Source organism: Eucyclogobius newberryi, unplaced genomic scaffold (genome assembly GCF_026437365.1).
Source record: "Eucyclogobius newberryi isolate DKJ021-1_F unplaced genomic scaffold, fEucNew1.0.hap1 SCAF_3, whole genome shotgun sequence".
Classification (NCBI taxonomy): Eukaryota; Metazoa; Chordata; class Actinopteri; order Gobiiformes; family Gobiidae; genus Eucyclogobius; species Eucyclogobius newberryi.
Genome location: NW_027315945.1, coordinates 32,318,063 through 32,336,734, shown reverse-complemented (window position 1 = coordinate 32,336,734; position 18,672 = coordinate 32,318,063). Strand labels below are relative to the sequence as shown.

The following is an 18,672-nucleotide window of genomic DNA, read 5'->3' as shown; positions in this document are numbered from 1 at the left end:
AATTGGAATTAGCAGATTATTACAACCCAGAGAAGAAAAACATGGTAGATTCATCACTAATCTCCACGGCGAGTGTGATTGTGACTGTGAGTGATGGTCAGAGAGGCCGATGGCGCAGATTGGCAGCCTCGCCTCCATCAGTCTGCCCCAATATCTCACCACCAACAGTATTGTATATTGTATTATTATATTCTTGTAGCCACGGCTGAATGAACTGCACACGATTGTAAAGTCACTTATATAACCAAATATACAACTAACGATGCAATATTATTATTCATTTATTATTCTTAAACTGCTTCAATTAAAGGAACCGTATGTAAGATTCTGATTTCAGATCAGTTCAAACGTGACCAATCTGTGTCCCCTAGATACAAGATAAAAATGTCAAACATAGCGTTGCAGACAACAATTCCAATGCTAATTTGTTCCGTCCGCATTGTAATTCGATGCTTTGATTCCCAAGGAAAAAAAAAGCATTTCTCTTCCACTCGCCACACGAAAAGTGAGATTTACACGGAAAACCAGAGCATATATTTACAGTACTTTTTGAGTATTGGGGTTGCACTACGGCGCCTGTTGCTGTCTCATTTTTGTGCATTACGATTGAAAACAGACATCAAATCAGTTACATTACAGTTATCATCTACAAGCTCACGTGTCCCGCCGCATCAAAAACCTCGTCTAAAAGTGGTCGGCGGCGTTCTCCCCGACCCGTCGCTCACCGCTCTCGTTGCAGGTGCTGACCCAGTCGCAGAGGGCGCTGTCCAACATCCACACGCACCTGTCGAGCCTGGACAGGAACGCCCTGCCGCAGTTCCCCAAAGCCGAGGTAAACGCGTCACCCAAACCATCTCCTCGTTCTCTTTCCCGCCCACGTCTCTAATGTCGCCGCGTGTCGCCGTAGAAATCACTCAGGGAGGTCCAGCAGATCCTGAACGCCACGGAGGGAAACTTCCACCAGCTCGTGGCACTCCTCAACTGCCGGGGCCTGAACAAAGTACGATGTTTTTCACCTCACGTCGTCGTCTCTCACTTGGTGTTGTTGTTCTGACCGTGTTGTTGTTGTTGTCGTGGTTGCAGGACTACATCGACTCTTTGAAAGGCCTCTGCTTCGACGGCATGGAGGGGCTGCTGTACCTGTCGCTCTACTCCTTCCTCTCGGCCTTGGCCTTCACTGCCATCCTCTGCTCTCTGCCCGGGGCCTGGAGGAGCTTCCCGAGGTCAGAGGTCAAACTCCGCCCCCCCCTCTGTGGTTGTCAGTCAAGCGGATGTCATGTCCCGCCGCAGACATCTGACATAACCCAAGTTCAGAATATTGATGTTACTTTCAGTTGTTTTCATGTCGTTTCTGGATGGAACAAGATTGTGTTTTTTTTTTACTCATTTCAGTGGATGCAGTGAGTGGATTTCAGTCTACATCGTGTTACGTGAAGAGTTCATTGGCAAAAGCAGATGCAGTGCCATTAAATATATATATTAAAAGCTTGCAGTTTATTCTTTGTACAGCAATATTTTGAAAGCAGAATGTATTTTATTAATTTAATATTATCCCATTTCTCTTTGATAAAATCCAATCAGCATCATTTAAGTTCATAGAAGATTAGAACAAACATCTGATTTAGCTGTTGAACTCTTCAAGCTCAATAATCCAGATGGTATTAGTTATTATCTAGTCAAACCGGCTCGATTCTACTTCAAACTGGATAAGTGGTGTTTTTCTGCTCAGACTGTGACTAGATTGATGGATGTCTGTATAACTCGTCCTCTCCGTCCCAACAGTGATTCTGACGACTATGAAGACTCGGACAGTGAGAGTGAGGACCCCTTCACCTCGCATCAGGCACGTAGACAGACGTCCTCGGGGTCTCAGCGAGGGGCCACTGCCCCCTTCTATAATTACCCGGGGTCCGGGTGGACACCCCCTTTTTCTAGTGCCCCGCCACTCCCGTGAGTAACACCGGCACACAGACACACAGACAGACAGACAGACAGTGAGACTGTTAACTTCATATTCCACATCTGCCTACCCTAGACCTGGTCCTGTGCACCCATGATACAGACGTCAGGGGAGGAAAGACAAGGGGAATACTCAGAATTACTTTGCAGCTTGTAGCAAAAGAAAGTGTAATTCTGTCAAAGAGACTGAATATGTTTTCCCGCTCGTCTAAGCAGCTTCTCCAGTCACACAGTTCCTAACTTGGATGAGCGGCCAAACGTACTCTTAAAACTCACAGTTGACAGAATGACATTATCTTTTGCTCCGGAACCCACCCGGGACGACTGAGGGACTACGCAGACAGCACACAGTTTAGTAACACACTTTTACTCATCCCACACATGAGGGCAAACACCGCACTTCACTAGAAAGACGGGATAAACAGTAATAACAGCGTAATGACATCATCATAGTTCAGTCAGAGGAGACATCACGGAGCGGAGAGCAGAGAGACACAGACACGATGAAGTGAGACAGACAGGCGTCGCAGACAGACACACAGACAGCACATAGAGCAGAGTGTAGGCAAGCACAGACACAGCTCCAGGTCTGTCTGTCTGTCTGTGTGTCTGTCCATCCGGATGTTGGTTGTTTCAGGGCAGACGATGTGTAGTGCCGCTCGCTCCTTTCACTGAACTTTTTGAGTCATTTCGAGTCACGGCAGCGCTTAAAAAAGGTCCTGCGGCGTGGTGAGGCTCAGGGTGCAATAGGTAACACTCCCGACACTGTCCTCCATCCAGACCTTCTCTCTCCAGTTCTATCTCCTGCTGCTTTTCGCCATCACTGCTCATTACTCCCTCTTATTTTGACCCCCTTTTTTCCGCTTTCCCGATTATTTTCTACCCATTTGATCCTCTACTGATGTTTCAAAGCCTGTTTTTAGTGCATATTTCAGGTACTAAATGGTGACTATTTTAAACTCGGGCTGTGAAATATCGTTAATATCAATTATACGGTTATTAATCAACAGGAAACGGCTGTAAAATGTGCTCTAACTCGTTTAAAAGCACAACCATCCGCAGTGGAATCACAATGAAGCGATTCTGATTATTATTCTGGTTATTAATCAATCAAAATAGAAAATTGTGTCAAATTTAGGGGCAGGAGATACTGACAAAAATAAAATAGGTGTAAATTGAATCACAAAAGTGCAGACATAACTATTTTATATAACATTTACTAATTATTAATAAGCTCTTTTTGTGTCCCTTTTTTAATGTTTTGCAATAAACTATATACTCTACAACACTCATTCAATAACATTCTAAATATTAATAAAACACATTAGTAATTGTGGCTAAATTATACACTTAATTCACACTTCTGAACAGACAGCAAAGGTTTATGAAATATTTACAACAGAAATCCCACATTTACCTTTTAAGTCGGGTCGATTTGGCTAAAAATATAGTTTTACTCTGAAAAGCACAGGATATAGACACAGAAAGTACAGTAGCACTGGTAATTCACACTAGAATGCAGTATTTTTTATTTTTTTTACAGAAATGCTTAAGCCACAGAACTTTTTAAAAATATATTTATAGAGTATTTCTAACCAATCTTTATCCTTCTTCCTTTTGGTCCCTGTCACCCCTCGACTTTCCCTGTCTTTTTCTTCTCCATGTGTCTGACCCCGATCTTCTTCTCCTTCTCCCTCTCCCTCTCCCTCTCCCTCTCCTTCTTCTTCTTCTTCTTCTTCTTCTTCTTCTTCTTCTTCTTCTTCTTCTTCTTCTTCTTCTTCTTCTTCTTCTTCTTCTTCTTCTTCTTCTTCTTCTTCTTCTTCTTCTTCTTCTTCTTCTTCTTCTTCTTCTTCTTCTTCTTCTTCTTCTTCTTCTTCTTCTTCTTCTTCTTCTTCTTCTTCTTCTTCTTCTTCTTCTTCTTCTTCTTCTTCTTCTTCTTCTTCTTCTTCTTCTTCTTCTTCTTCTTCTTCTTCTTCTTCTTCTTCTCCTTCTCCCTCTTCTTCTTCTCCCTCTTCTTCTTCTTCTCCCTCTCCCTCTTCTCCCTCTCCCTCTTCTCCCTCCTCCTCCTCCTCCTCCTCCTCCTCCTCCTCCTCCTCCTCCTCCTCTCCCTCTTCCTCCTCCTCCTCCTCCTCCTCTCCCTCTTCCTCCTCCTCCTCCTCTGTCCTTGTCTCTTTCTATTCTATCTCTGCACAGGACTCAAAACGTTTCCTCCAATGGCAACCCTGGTTATGAGAGCCTTCCCTTGACTGACAGGCAGTCCCCACCCCCCTCTGTGAGTGTTCCTCTGTTCTTGTGATGTGTGGCGTTTGTGGTCGTCGCCGTGCCGACTCAGAGGCAAATGGACAGCGGCTTAGCTCTTTGTTTACCCACGTTATTTAAGAGGGTTTTTCCTCTTGTTTCTCCTCATGTTCTAATTCTGACAGCATTAGTTTAGAGCCGGCAGCTGACGACCGGCTTCAATCCGGCTGGAAATAAATCCCGATCCGTTGGTTATTTGTCACGTTCACATTAGGGCTGCACCGTATTGGAAACAGAAGTGAGATATTGTCATTATTTACTATTTGTTTTATTTTGTCGGGAACTGTGATGTCACGATGTCAGGTTTTTGTGTTATGATTATTGTGAGTTTTAATAATTATTCACGATTAATACTGAGATTGTGAATTATTAGTTTTTGTAAATTTTCTGTCCTGGTTTATCGAATGCAACTTTCAAAACAGCCAGATAAAAAAGTACTTTATATTTATTTTTTGTATTATTATTATTTTTTTTACCATAGATTGAATTGAAACCACGTTTTTTTTGCTTCTGAACTAGTCACGGTTATAATGTTTTAATTCTTACGATTATATATCTTTCCATTATATTGAAACTAAACTACGTAAACATTAATTCACTAAAATGTTGTCAAAAGCTTAAAATTGACAAAACCAAGATCAAATCAAGGCTAAAACACATATTTAATTAAAACAGTAACATTTCTGTCGAATGGAGGACCTCATTATTGGCCATTATTGCAATTCTGATGCTTTTGTCACATACATATACACAATAATTTAACTTGTATTCAAAGACATGTATTTATGTATAATATGTACTGTACTAAAAACACAACAGAGACAAAACCAAGACTAAATCAAGGCTAATTTGGACTGAATAGTCATGAAATAATCTGCATTATTCAGTTTTCATTGAAAAACCCTTGGTGTTATTGTGATGTTTATTCTGTGTGATACTAGTTAATTGCATCAGCCAATATTACAATATCAGTATGTTTGCATTATATTGTGCAGCCCTAATCCACATAGTAAATCCTTTATTAAAAATATAAACTGTATTTCCAGAGCACAAGCCCCGACTGTCGCTCATTTGTATTTTTATTCAGATTCAGACGACTTTATTAATCCCACAAAAGACTATTAGTTTGAGCAGTAAAAAGTCACATTGAGGACGACCAAACAGACAACACAACTTGAACAAAGAGGAGGTCAATAAATAACACAACATCTGCATTATCACTGAGAGTTTGCGTTATAATAGAATTTATTATATTAGGATTTCAAATATTTGTGTGTTTTTGTGGAGGGAAAAATAAAACATCTGCGTTCTAAACCAAAATAAATGATCAATAAATGATATTTCATCAAAAATGCTGGAAGGATTTACACATAACTGACATTTTTCTGACCGTTTAACAAAATAAAGGCGTAAACTGCAGAGGTGGCAGAAGTACTCTGTTACTTAAATAAAAGTATCAAAAATCTACTTGAGTAAAAGTTTTGCAGTACCTGTAGTATTTCACACAGGGTTTGAGAACTGTTTTACATGTTAAATATAATGATTAAGAGAAATACTCAGGTCAATCAGGTAAATTTCTTAATTTTTATGGTGAATTTTATGTATATTTTTGTCTTGAGTCTTGAACTCAAAACCTTTGGGCAGAATCTCTCCATGAACGAGCTCAAAGTAACTCAGTACTTTTCAGTCCAGGTCAAAAAACGTAGCAGAGTAAAAAGTACAGATACTAGGCCTCAAATGTAGTCAAGTTAAAGTAACACATTTCCACTGTACACATGTGATGCAGTACTTTTACTTTAGTACTCTGTTACTTCCCACCACTGGTTATCAGCTCATTATCAGTAATATTAGTCAAATCATAACTATTGTCTACTTTAAATAGACTTTGGCACTTGTTTACAGCATGGTTGCTAGGTAACAGTCGTGTCATTACCTGCTGCTCGTGTCCAAACAGGAAGTACAAGTATAAAGTTCACAGAAATGGTCAGAAAATGTTGTCAAATCTGAAATACAATCATGTCTTAAGTGATTGTCAAACCTGTCGTAGACACGTAAACTTTGTTAATAACATCTTTTCCCTCTTCTTCTTCTTTTCTCTCCCTTCGGACCCTCGGACCCCCCTCTGGACACCTGGGACGCCCCCCCGTGTACCACAGTACTCTCCCAGCATGCTGACTGGATATGGGGGAGGTCAATCACACCCCAACCCTGCCCATTCGAGGAACTTGTATTCACGTTGATTATTTTTTTGTTAGGAAATGTATAGAAAAATGTTTAGTTTTCATATGAATGGACACTTTACTGAAAAGAAAACGTACTAATCTTAAATACGCCGAATGCTAGTTGTGAGATCTTTGAAACGTAACATCAGGAGAACCACTGAGTATTGTTCAAATGAAATAAAAAAGAAAAAAAGAAGCACTTAAAAGCCACAGGACTGCATAAATGTCGGACGAACAAGGAGAGTCAAGGTGTTTACCCCGTGTCTGTGAAACTTCTGTGTAAACTGTGAACAGATGGTACGGAGTTACTGCGGTGTACTTTATATTCTTCAGAGGTGGGCAGAGTAGCCAAAAATTGTACTGAAGTAAGAGTGGATATGTGTATTTGGTGAACACATCAGGCTGAAGTATCTGGGGCGTGACGTCTGGTTGAGGAGTTTGTGTATTTGAGGAAGACAAAAACGTGAAATGATGAGCAGATTCTATCATTTCCCGACAACGAATTTGACCAACATTTAAACAAAATATCAATCTAAAGGTGAAAGAAAAGTACACAAAAAACGTCACATATACAGACTTACTCACAGTGGAAAGAGTGATCAAAAGTTTTAAGAGTACCGCTACTTAAAAATATATATTACTATTATATTAGTACAAGTATGGTGTCAGAAAACTACTCTGTGAAGTACAATTGTTTTTTTATTTTACATGTTACTCGAGTAAATGTAACGGGTTACCGCCCACCTCTGATTTTCTTTCAAAACCGACATTTTATTTTTACGTTTTTATAAAAATATTGTTGTAGAAAAGCACTACCGCTAGCGACATGACACATTTTTTCTGTGAATGGTTATGCAGTTTCCTCACACTTTTGATTTTCTACTTTTACTTTTTTTTGTTTTGTTTTTTATAGGTGGCATTTCTGTACTTTTCCTCGTATTTACCTTACGGTATTCTGTATATCTCACTGTCTATAATATCTATATAGTCATGAACCTTTCAATAAAAAAATACGGGGCGCTAAAAAAGTCCCTGGGTAAACGATAAAACGGAGAACTCCAAAAACGGATAAACGACAAAAATCCCATCCAACAACAACGGGTGCACAGCAATATACTGCTACTGGCGCTGCAGTGGCCCTACCGTAACGAGCAATAAACACTATATATAGCATTGGGTTACTGCAACTTCTCCGAGCTGTTTTGTGTATATATGTTATGTTGGAGAACTCATCGATTCCCCCCGTCCCTCGCCAACTGACCTTGTTAACCCTTCAATTGAGTTTGTAAGGTATTATCAATGCTCCTTTTGAATGGCATCCTTTTACACTCAAGAGTCTAATATATAAATAAAAATAACTTAAAATAACCTGACATCCGAGCGACTTTTATGTCTGTGAAGAAACACCACGGGCACGTTACCAAAAAACACAGAGTTTAATATAAATACACTTTGAACATTATAAACTTGAGATTATTATTAGGCTTATGCATATGGTTTCATTCACGTGTGTCGACAAACCAATAGAGCCTCTGTGGATATGCATAGTTTAGTAGAAGAGAGACACAAACGTATGGTCACGGGGTTTTTTGCGAGTTTAGAACCCAAACAAAAGCTTCTTCTTGTCTTTCCTTTACGATAACGTATCAAAACACATGATGAGTTTACTTTACATAGATCAGGGGTGTCCAAACTTTTTTCACCAAGGGCCACATTTTGAAACTTAAATGGGGCAGAGGGCCACAAACAACTTGACAATGTCGATTTTGTTGAATGACAAAGTGAATCATTCAAAATGTTGCATTTGATGTAATTGGGATGAGCCTCCACCTTTAATTAGACCTAGAACATTAATATTAGGTTGGTATAACATCAATGTGCCTGAATTTTCCCAATTTCACAATAAAAAGTACTACTTTTTGTTGTTTGGGCCGACATAGCAGGAAGCTAGAGGGCCAACAAAAATTGGTTTGAGGGCCGCACTTGGCCCCTGGGCCCTAGTTTGGACATGCCTGACATAGATGCACGTTATTTGCTAAATGATTTGGCGTAAACTTGAAAGAACACGGGTACAGACGGTGCGCTCACAACGGCACACGCATCACCTGATAATTGGGACTAAACCGAGTCTACATTAGAACCGAACCCGGCCTCGAACCAGCGTCAACGTCGTACCGGACGCAAAAAATCGGAATAAAACAACATACGTCTGACATACAAAGGCAGTCAACAAAAAAACACCTTCATGGCAACGACGAGTGAAAACACAGAGATAAAAACCGTGAAGACCAACTGCAGTGCATAGAAAGGTTGAGATGGAGCGACGACGCGGTGCACTTCGGTAGCGTGAGATTGAAACCCGGGACGGACTCGACGATGTGCTACTATCGTGGGCAGGTCAATGAGAGCGGTCCTGGTCGTTCTGAGGAGCTCAACAGTGGGCGGAGCCTTCTGCTTGTGGAAACAAAACGTGTGCGATTCAAATTCATTCAACGTTCGCGTCTTGAAACGATTTCCATTTGTGGCTAGCTGTGCCGAGCGCTAACAGAGATACGGTAAGAAAAACGATGTCAAAACAAGTTCTGGTTTCACACACGTCCTGCCCCATAAAGCCAAAGAAATCGCATCATTCGTTTACTTTCGGGAAACAGAAACCCTGCCCACTGTTCAGCGCCGTACACCGTCTCCCGGCTCCTCTCCGTCGGTCATTTCAGAGAAGTCCAGCCACCTCTGCGTCTCTTTGGAATCCCGTCCGTCTCTCCGTGCGCGGTTATTAGTGCATTCCCTGAAGTGGACGTTCGATTCTTAGCGTTTGAAAAAAAACTAAAACTTAAGAGTATCTAATATGATTTTCCACCGTGCTTATAGAGGTGTAACGGTTCACAAAGCATCACTTCCTGAGGTCATCCGAGATAAGCCACGATCCGTCCTCCTCCACGTCTCTTTGGACGACCAGGAGCATCTCGGCCACGTCCTGAGAAAGCTGCTCGCCGAGGAAAGCGCTGCGGGAAACGGGGACACAAGAGTTGACAAAACTGAGGGGACAAAACGCGATTGAGCAAAGATTCATGTGACCGCTCGGGAGGGACAGGCATTATAAGACACGAATGCGTAATAACAACACTTTTCTATTCTCATTACTACCGTATTTTCTGGACTATACGTCGCACCAGCCAAAAAAATGCATAATAGAGAAGAAAAAAACATATATAAGTCGCACTGGAGTATAAGTCGCATTTTTGGGGGAAATTTATTATAAAATCCAAGACCAAGAACAGACATTTAATTGAAATGCAGTTTAAAATAATAACAGGACATGGTGAATAGGTGTACGTATGCTAACGCTAACACCTTCAGCTACATGACGTATGCTAACGCTAACACCTTCAGCTACATGAGGCACAGACAGAACTGTGGTAAGTGTCTGGTATGTTAACGTAACATATGAACAGTTATTCAGATAACTATAGCATAAAGAACATGCTAACAAGTTTACCAAAGCATCAGTTTTACCCCAAATCACTGAATCCATTGAATTCTTCTTCCTCTGTGTCACTTCTGAACAACTCCACAAACTCCAGAGGAAGAGGAAGTGCAGATTCTTCTTCTGCGTCGCTTAGAGCCTAGAGCGCCCTCTTGTGGCCGTCAGTGTGAAAATAACAAATAATATCACTTATAAGGCGCACCCCGGCCAAAACTATGCAAAAAGGTGTGACTTATAGTTCAGAAAATACGGTAGTTCATTTGGATATTTTGACGCCCGCCGTATCGTACGTGGAGCCTTAGCTAAAGGTGTAACTTCTCAAGCCGACAGGCGCTTACCGTAGCTCCGCCTCTCCTCCGATACAGACAGGGTTCTTCAGTTTGGAGTCCAGGTTGTAGTACTGTCCCGTGACTCGGCGGACGGCGAGCCAGTGCCGCCGCCGGAGCGGAAGCGAAACGATCCCGAGGGAGATGCGGGACGGGACGTTGAGGATGAAGCCGAGGACCTGAGATACGCAAAGACTCTGAACGGTTCTGAAATGAACGGAACATTAGTACAAAACCAACCGTCAATAACAGTTCCGTTTTCATGTTTTTTGAGGGAAAGGCGTGGCTAAGCTCACCTGCGTTTGTCCCACCACACCGCCGCCAGCTCTCGGCTCTGTAGCGCCGCCATGATGACATTGACGTCGTAATTCCCTGTGCCCAACACGGAGCGGTGGGGATTCACCATGCACTGTGGAGCGAGTCTGACAAAACAAAAGAGGGAAACACCAACGCCTCGTCATTGTTTCTGACTGAACCAGATTTCAAATTAAAGTTAGCAATGTCACACTAACTCGTCAGTATTAACCCAAATTGCTCAGTAAACAATGCTTGAAATCCATCAAAAGTGGGTTAAACGTGCCCGTAAATGCACAAGTGTATGGGGAATTACTCATATTTTACGCATTTCTTTCCTATTTCAGCTTGACGTTGAGCCTCTGTGTCACCTTGAACCCGGCCCAGTCTCTGCTCTCAGCGACTAATATTTGTGTCGCGCATGAAACTAAATAAGGAATGAGGTCAGACGTTGGACAAGGAGGCCTGAAATGCTCGGAGCAGCGACGGCAGCACCGACACATGACACGGACGTCAGGAGGAGCAGCATAATGAACTCTCTGTGAGCTTCAGCTGCTGCAACCGCTGGAGAAATGCAGAAACACATCGTCGCAATATTTAACAACGCATCTACGCCCTTGTCAATCATTTGTGAAGTTACAGAGCTATAAACGTGTGTGTGTGCGGTGCTGTTCCGATCAAACTGGACAAGGAACATATCCAGACCTCATTCCTTATTCTTTTTATTACAGATTTACCTCTTCCATTGTGCGCAGAACCACCCGAAAGTGAATTGTTTATTGTAATTTTTGTTGGGCATTTATTGTGTTCATTGTAAACCTCAATACTGCTGTATTTATGTGACATTTTTTAACCGTAAACGTATAACCCGGAGTCTGATCATCGCTTTAATTCTCGCTCATAAGTACAGATCTGTGGGCGGAGACAGGGGGCAGGTGAAAACAGCACATTTCTGAGCACGAACATGCATCAAACAAACCTAAAACCTAGAGTAAGCTTATGATGAAGGAACACCGTTATAATCATGAGGTTAAACGCTCATAAAAGTGGATTTTGCAGAATTTACCTTATAATAAGACGCATTTTGCTTTAGGTAACGTTACATTGGATTACAGTACTCTTACAGTAACGTTATGCGGTGCTTTATTTTAGACTGTGGCGTAACTAAAGCCACTGGAAAGCCACAGACAGCAGCAGGTAGTTTAAATGTGGATAAAGTAAGTAGAATGTCCCGCACCGTTTGCAGATGTCGTCCGCCGTCTCCTTGGTAAACACCCGCTCCTGCAGCACGTTGTTCAGCGCATGGATCGCGCACAACTCCAGCCTTTGCTTCTCATGAAATACTCCTCCTTCATTCATGCTGCACAAATACAAAACCAAATCAACACACTTACGTTTGTAGGACAGGAACAGACGCGATGCACGTCAACAACGATAAAAAAATAAATAAAGTTATTGTTAGCACCCCGTGGATACAGGCTAGCGTTAATTCAAAACTCAAGCTAGCTGTTGTTGACGCGAGGTTGTTCGGTGTTGTTCTGATGGTGTGCGCAATGTCAGACCGTCGGGAAACGCTTCACTTAATCAACAGTAGATGCACGACTGAACTGACCTGCTGATAGAGCGGTTTCCCAGAGAAAAGATGCTGGGGATTGACAGCTACATCCACACCGGAAGTGAACGTCAGTTTGTTTGTAAACATGTAACACCGCCGTCATTAACGTTATTCATTTATTTTTTGGATTAAACATCCTCAAGCTTCAAATATGTAGAAATGTGTTACGGTTTAAAAAAATTCAATAGATTAAATTATTTTTGACATAATTTGTCTCCGCCCACAACAACAGTGTTACAGCGCCGTCTAGTGCCAATATGGTGTAACTTAAACAGCAGGTAATGTATGGACAAAGAAGTAGCACCAGTGCAGAGACACCAGCTGGGCTCAAGTAAGAGTCATTTTACTCAATCAGAAACAGACTCAGACTCAGAATCAGAATCAGAATCAGAATTATGATTAGAATTAGAATTAGAATCAGAAAAGGTTTATTGCCAATGAACGGCAATTCTGCAGCCGATCACCTTCTCAGTAGAGCACACAATGCGCTGTAGTCTCTGTTTGTCCCTGGCTGTGGCTCCAGCGTACCACACGGTGATGGAGGAGGTGAGGATGGATCTCCGCTGTCAGATTGGCTTTCCTCAGCTGCTGCAGGAAGTACATCCTCTGCTGGGCCTTCTTGATGAGGGAGCTGATGGTGAGCTCCCACTTGAGGTCCTGGGTGATAGTGGTGCCAAGATTGTTGTTACCGCTGCACCAGGACACCAGCGGGTCCATCTCCCTCCTGTAGACAGACTCCTCCTGTCCGAGAAGAGCCCGATGAGGGTGGTGTCGTCTGCAAACTTAATCAGTTTTACGGAGTCATGGCTGGAGGTGCAGCAGTTTGTGTACAGGGAGAAGAGCAGGGGAGAATGTACACAGCCCTGTGGAGCTCCTGTGCTGAGACATTCTTCCCCAGGCGAACGCACTGCCTCCGATCGGTCAGGAAGTCAGTGATTCACCTGCAGGTGGAGTCAGGCACGTTGAGCTGGGAGAGCTTGTCCTGGAGCAGAGCAGGGAGGACGGTGTTGAATGAAGAGCTGAAGTCCACAAACAGCAGGGGGTTCAGCACGGCGTCCAGCAGGGCATCCAGCAAAGGAGAGGTGAAGGACCAGGCGTTCAAATGACTTCATGACTACAGACATCAGCACCACAGGCCTGTAGTCATTAAGACCAGTGATCTGAGGCACATCAAATCTACAGTAGAAGAAGCTGAGTTGCTGAGCCAGGTCATCTGCGGTAGGGGGGATCTGGGCTTGTAGCTGGTGAGAAGCCGGAGCCCACTCCACATAGAGGCGGGGTTGTTGTTGGAAAACTGCTGCTTCAGATGCGTATGGTACTGTGATCTAACTTTAGGAAACACTGGCGTGGACGCAGATGCAGACAGTACATACAGTACAGCCAAACAAAGGCTTACTTGTAATACTGTGACACATGTATTGGGATTATTGCCATTTTGCCTCATTGTGGTATTGCAGTATTGTGAGATATTAGCCCACATTTGTAACTGTTCCCTACACAGGTTCAGAAGTATAATATTACACAAATAGGGTTTACATTAGTTGTCGGTTTTGTATAAAAGTTGTTACAAATACTTGGGGACAAAACATTAACAAAGTGAGCTTCCTTTTTTCTCAGTCTAGTTGATAAAAGTACAATCAGTCCTGGACAGTCACCGTGGCCAATATGGTGATATCACCGAGTAAGGATAAAGAGCTATGTGGCTCTGGGTTGAAATTAATCTCACATCCCAAAACATTTAAGGTCGGTAGCGTTTCTAAAAAAATACACATATAGCACTTTTTAACCCCAAATGGACCCACATAGACCCACAAATGGCCTTGCCCATAGTCACAACAGCAGTTAAAGCAGATACAGGTTAGAGGTGAATCTTCTGAACAAACGAGAGATTGCACCGACTTTAGAGGTAGCATCATAGTTTTTTTCAAACTAAGTGCATAATTCCCATTATCATGAGCATGAACAAAACACTTTACCTGGAATGATCCACTGTATGGTACTAAACTCAAGACAAGCAGGTGAGTCCACAAGGCAGATCAGATCATGGAGAGGTGACCCGACTCATAGTAAGATGGTTTAAGTGTATTTTTTTAAAGAATAAAAACACCTGTAAATCAATGCAAAGTGGATACATCTAAAACATCTCAGGCAAAGGAGCCACCAGTGAATTTATCTAAATCCACTTTTTAAATTTAAAAATCAAATGAGTCCCAGTTGTCCTTATTGTTCACTTTTATCTCATTATCTGCTCTTTTATGTACTGATAAACACTGAAAACGTCACTGCCTTGCCTGCTCTGATAAACTTTAGCTCAGAGAAGAAACCAACTTAATTGAGCATTTTAAAGTTGAAGCTAATGCATAATAATTTTCATCTAAAATGCTATAAAATTAACTGCATAAAAATAACTTCATATAAAATGACTAGTACTGAGTAGTATTTTTCTTGCATACTTTTTACAGAAATTGTACTTCTTGAGAGTAGTTTTTGGACTACATTTATTCTTATTTTATGAACCTTTATTTGACTTGAAGTAAAACCATGGATCTATTACTGCTCTGCACTGTTCACTTTCTGCACTACATATGTAAATTCAACTGTATAGCTGTGTAAATAGTAAGCCTATTTTTTTGTATTCTTATTTATATCCCATAGCAGATTTTAATTGTTTATCTTTTGACTTATTCATTGTTCATTGTTTTATGTTGCACCAAATCACCAAGACAAATTCTGTTCACTAACAATGGCAATAAACCCATTCTGATTCTGATTCTATTATAGTAAAACCCACTCAGAGCGACATTCTTTTTCAAGGGTGACCGGGGTTACTTGAGAAGTTTGAAGTACTGGTACTGTTTCTTGAGTTTTGGTTCCTCTTCCCACTGTGAGTGTCTACAAATGACAATATAAATGAACTGAACAATTGTGTTTCTTGCACCACTCCGGCAGATATGATTATAGTTTTTTCCCATTTTTCAAATCCATCCTTTGAAAATACCACATTTTATGCTGTAAGGTTTTGTCCTATAAATTAAAACAACTTCAAATGATACATCAAAATCAGAATCTTAAAAGGTGTATTGCCATTGTCAAAGAACATAATTTACAAACATAGGAATTTGCTTTGGTGATTCAGTGCAACATAAAACAATGAACTATGATAAAACAACCTATATAAGTAAAAAAGAAACACTGTGCAATTGGATAAAAAAAGGTTATTGGATAAAACATGAACATATTTACAGTTGAATTTACACATGTAGTGATAAGATAAGATATTCCTTTATTGTCCCAAATGGGGAAATTTCATTGATGCAACGCAGGAAGATACAGAGGTAGATACAGAAGAAAAGAACAGATCACTTATAGGAAGTTTGAAAAACACTCTCAGTAGAAGATCTCCTATAAACAAAAACTCCCATAGACAAGACCTCCCATTACCCAACAAGGGATGGAGGGAGAAATAATAAAGATAAAATAAATAAATACATACATACATACATAAATACCATTGCATGTGATCACGACAGTAATTGCACATGAATATGTGTCACGACGGCACATGGATTGCACATGGAGTGCAGCAAGTGAACAGTGCAGATGTTATATGTCCAGACAATTACTCTCATTCAAGTCATTTCTTGCACCACTACTTTGTATTCCTACTTGAGTAACATTACTTTGAAGTAACAACATGTTTTTACTTGAGTTGTGTACAAATCTCGGCTACACAACCAACCTCTGACTATGTGGGGGATCAGTAAACCCTTTATCTTGTCTCGTGTTGTCTAAAATGATCTTCTACACCTCCAGCACTCCTTGTCCCAAACCAGGCTCCTCTTTCGCAGTCACTTGAGGAGGCGTGAGTTTTTCAAACGGGCCAATGAGCAGCGCGCTCTCCGATATCTCCGCCTCTGTTTGGCCGACAGCGCGTGCCATTGTGTCGCAGATGGAACGCCGCGCGCTGATTGGCCGTACGTGCGCGGCGCAGGCCCGAACGCGCGCTCCCATTGGTCCGCCGCGGCAGGTTAAACCAGGGGGTCGTATTTTTGTTCCTGTGTCAACCTAAAAAGCGAGACAAACCACAGTCAAGCGGCCCGACATTGCACATTTCACCACCGCCACAGCCCGAAAAGTGTTGTGTTTGTCCGTCCACAGACCGCGGGCCAACTCAGCAGACGTGTTTTTGAAGATGGTAAGTTTGGGACTCTTTAGTTTTTTTTCCATGCTAACTAGCTAGCTCGGTGTTAGCATTCGCCGTCGGGTCGAATTCTGACTACGGGGGAATAATGGTGGAATTTTCACCGACGCGACCTAAATGTTCACGAGTGAATTGTCGTCTTGAATTCACTTGTAAAACGTGTTATTTTTTATGTATTTGAGCGACGGCGACGGCCTGAAAACACTTGATTTGTTGATGTTAGCTAGCGTTAATGAGACGCTCTCAAGAGACGTTAAAGACGCGACAGCGACGTAGTGCAAAATGTGCTCTTAGTTACTGTGCCGTTTTAAAGTTTGTTAATAAATACATTAAATTCAAGAATGGAGAAGTGGAGCATAATTGGATTTAAATCGAGGAACTGGAATTAACCACAGAATATGAAGAATCAAAAGTATTGACACGTAGAAGTGATCTCAGAGTCTGGTTTAACATCATAACGTTTAATTTAGCTTTACTTTCATTATTTCAAAAGGGGTATTCCATTTTTGGTCATGAGTTTTATCTTTTACTGGACAAATACTGACTGAAATGTTGATCTCACGTTATTTGATCTACCGCGATTACAATTTTGCAACTAACATTTCTAGCCTGTGAATTCAACATTATCACAGTTTTTATTGTAATGATGTTAAATCATTAGTATTTAGATCTTTAAAATATTTTGTGATCACTTTACTGGCTGTAATTTTGAACATTCTGACATTTTCATATATAATGCAAAGATAATCAAACACATTATGCTTCTGTAGCTCCATGAGTCACATAGTACTTAAAACTTGAGATATTCTCTTTTGCCATGCCATCCAGACCTAGTTCACAGCATAAATGACAAAAATAATAATTTGTATGTTTTTGTGTCTCTTCCCAGAACTCCAATGTGGAGAATTTGCCCCCTCAGGTTCTTCGCTTGGTCTACAAAGAGGTGTCGGCGTTAGCAGCAGACCCCCCGGAGGGAATCAAAATATACCCCAGTGAAGAAGACATAACCGAGCTGCACACGTCCATCGAAGGACCTGGTACGTAACGTCACCATAAAGTCATCTATCGAGATAAAGCAATCAGGTCTTTGCTCCAATCAGAGGTTTTCAAGAATCTCTTTTCCACGTGTTCAAAAATGTACTAGTTTTAGCTTTTATTAATGTTAGACACTCAAGTCACTTAATGTTATGTCAAGAAAATGTATTGGTCTTGTGTCAACCATTTGTGCAGTTTTCTCATGATTTGTTTGATTGCCTGGCCATGCTGTTGGTGTAATAAATATTTAATACACTGACAGAGGGAACTCCGTTTGCTGGTGGCATTTTCCGAATGCGCCTCGTCCTCGGGAAGGATTTCCCTGCTGTTCCACCCAAGGGGTATTTTTTGACCAAGATTTTTCACCCGAACGTCGGCCACAAAGGTGAAATCTGTGTCAACGTGCTGAAGAGGGACTGGAAGGCAGAGCTGGGCCTCAGACACGTTTTACTCGTAAGACTAATCACTCCACATTAACTCTTCTTTAATATCTATTTAAATGTTGATTTTAATAATGATTTATTCTTTGTTCTTTCACAGACAATCAAGTGTCTTCTTATACATCCAAACCCTGAGTCGGCTCTGAATGAAGAGGCCGGGCGGCTGCTTTTGGAGGACTATGCAGAATACGAGTCTCGTGCTCGTTTGCTAACAGAAATCCACGCCATGGGTGGCCCCGGCGGCACCTCAGGGACACACCAGGACCTTAACGACGGCCCTCAGCCAAAAAAACACGCGGGCGACCCCACGAAGAGAGCGGGGCCCAGTGCGGCCGCGGCACCAGCGCCTTTGGGGAACGGAGCCAGCACCGCCAACAGCAGTAGCAACAATAGTGTAGCAGGGAAAAAGAAAGCAGATAAGAAACGTGCATTAAGGCGACTTTAGTGTGTGTGTGTGTGTGTGTGTGTGTGTGTGTGTGTGTGTGTGTGTGTGTGTGTGTGTGTGTGTGTGTGTGTGTGTGTGTGTGTGTGTGTGTGTGTGTGTGTGTGTGTGTGTGTGTGTGTGTGTGTGTGTGTGTGTGTGTGTGTGTGTGTGTGTGTGTGTGTGTGTGTGTGTGTGTGTGTGTGTGTGTGTGTGTGTGTGTGTGTGTGTGTGTGTGTGTGTGTGTGTGTGTGTGTGTGTGTGTGTGTGTGTGTGTGTGTGTGTGTGTGTGTGTGTGTGTGTGTGTGTGTGTGTGTGTGTGTGTGTGTGTGTGTGTGTGTGTGTGTGTGTGTGTGTGTGTGTGTGTGTGTGTGTGT

At 41.9% G+C, this 18,672-nt stretch overlaps 3 protein-coding genes across 7 annotated transcripts in view; 2 read left to right on the top strand and 1 right to left on the bottom strand.

Annotated features, from left to right (window-relative positions):
- ttyh1 (tweety family member 1) overlaps window positions 1–6,652 on the top strand; it is a 33,426-nt gene extending 26,774 nt beyond the window's left edge. For 2 of the 5 annotated variants that reach the window (XM_072460023.1, XM_072460022.1), the window contains exons 9-14: window positions 740–832; window positions 908–1,000; window positions 1,084–1,223; window positions 1,783–1,950; window positions 4,153–4,231; window positions 6,414–6,652. In XM_072460023.1, coding sequence (XP_072316124.1) covers window positions 740–832; window positions 908–1,000; window positions 1,084–1,223; window positions 1,783–1,950; window positions 4,153–4,231; window positions 6,414–6,497 — 657 coding nt within the window. In that variant the 3' untranslated portion in view covers window positions 6,498–6,652. The remainder of the gene's footprint in view (window positions 1–739; window positions 833–907; window positions 1,001–1,083; window positions 1,224–1,782; window positions 1,951–4,152; window positions 4,232–6,413) is intronic. The other 3 variants (XM_072460026.1, XM_072460025.1, XM_072460024.1) reach the window with 3 other exon arrangements.
- Window positions 6,653–7,903: 1,251 nt separating this feature from the next.
- On the bottom strand, window positions 7,904–12,304 carry josd2 (Josephin domain containing 2). Its single transcript, XM_072460027.1, has 5 exons — window positions 12,196–12,304; window positions 11,821–11,943; window positions 10,586–10,711; window positions 10,302–10,496; window positions 7,904–9,481 (listed from the first exon to the last, which is right to left on the bottom strand). The coding sequence occupies exons 2-5, from the start codon at window positions 11,940–11,942 to the stop codon at window positions 9,370–9,372; spliced, it is 555 nt and encodes a 184-aa protein (XP_072316128.1). The 5' UTR covers window position 11,943; window positions 12,196–12,304; the 3' UTR covers window positions 7,904–9,369.
- Window positions 12,305–16,270: 3,966 nt separating this feature from the next.
- Window positions 16,271–18,362, top strand: ube2s (ubiquitin-conjugating enzyme E2S). The gene is made up of 4 exons (XM_072460423.1): window positions 16,271–16,393; window positions 17,289–17,436; window positions 17,697–17,887; window positions 17,975–18,362. Exons 1-4 carry the CDS (start codon window positions 16,391–16,393, stop codon window positions 18,317–18,319), a joined length of 687 nt encoding a protein of 228 aa, XP_072316524.1. The 5' UTR covers window positions 16,271–16,390; the 3' UTR covers window positions 18,320–18,362.
- Window positions 18,363–18,672: the final 310 nt, after the last annotated feature.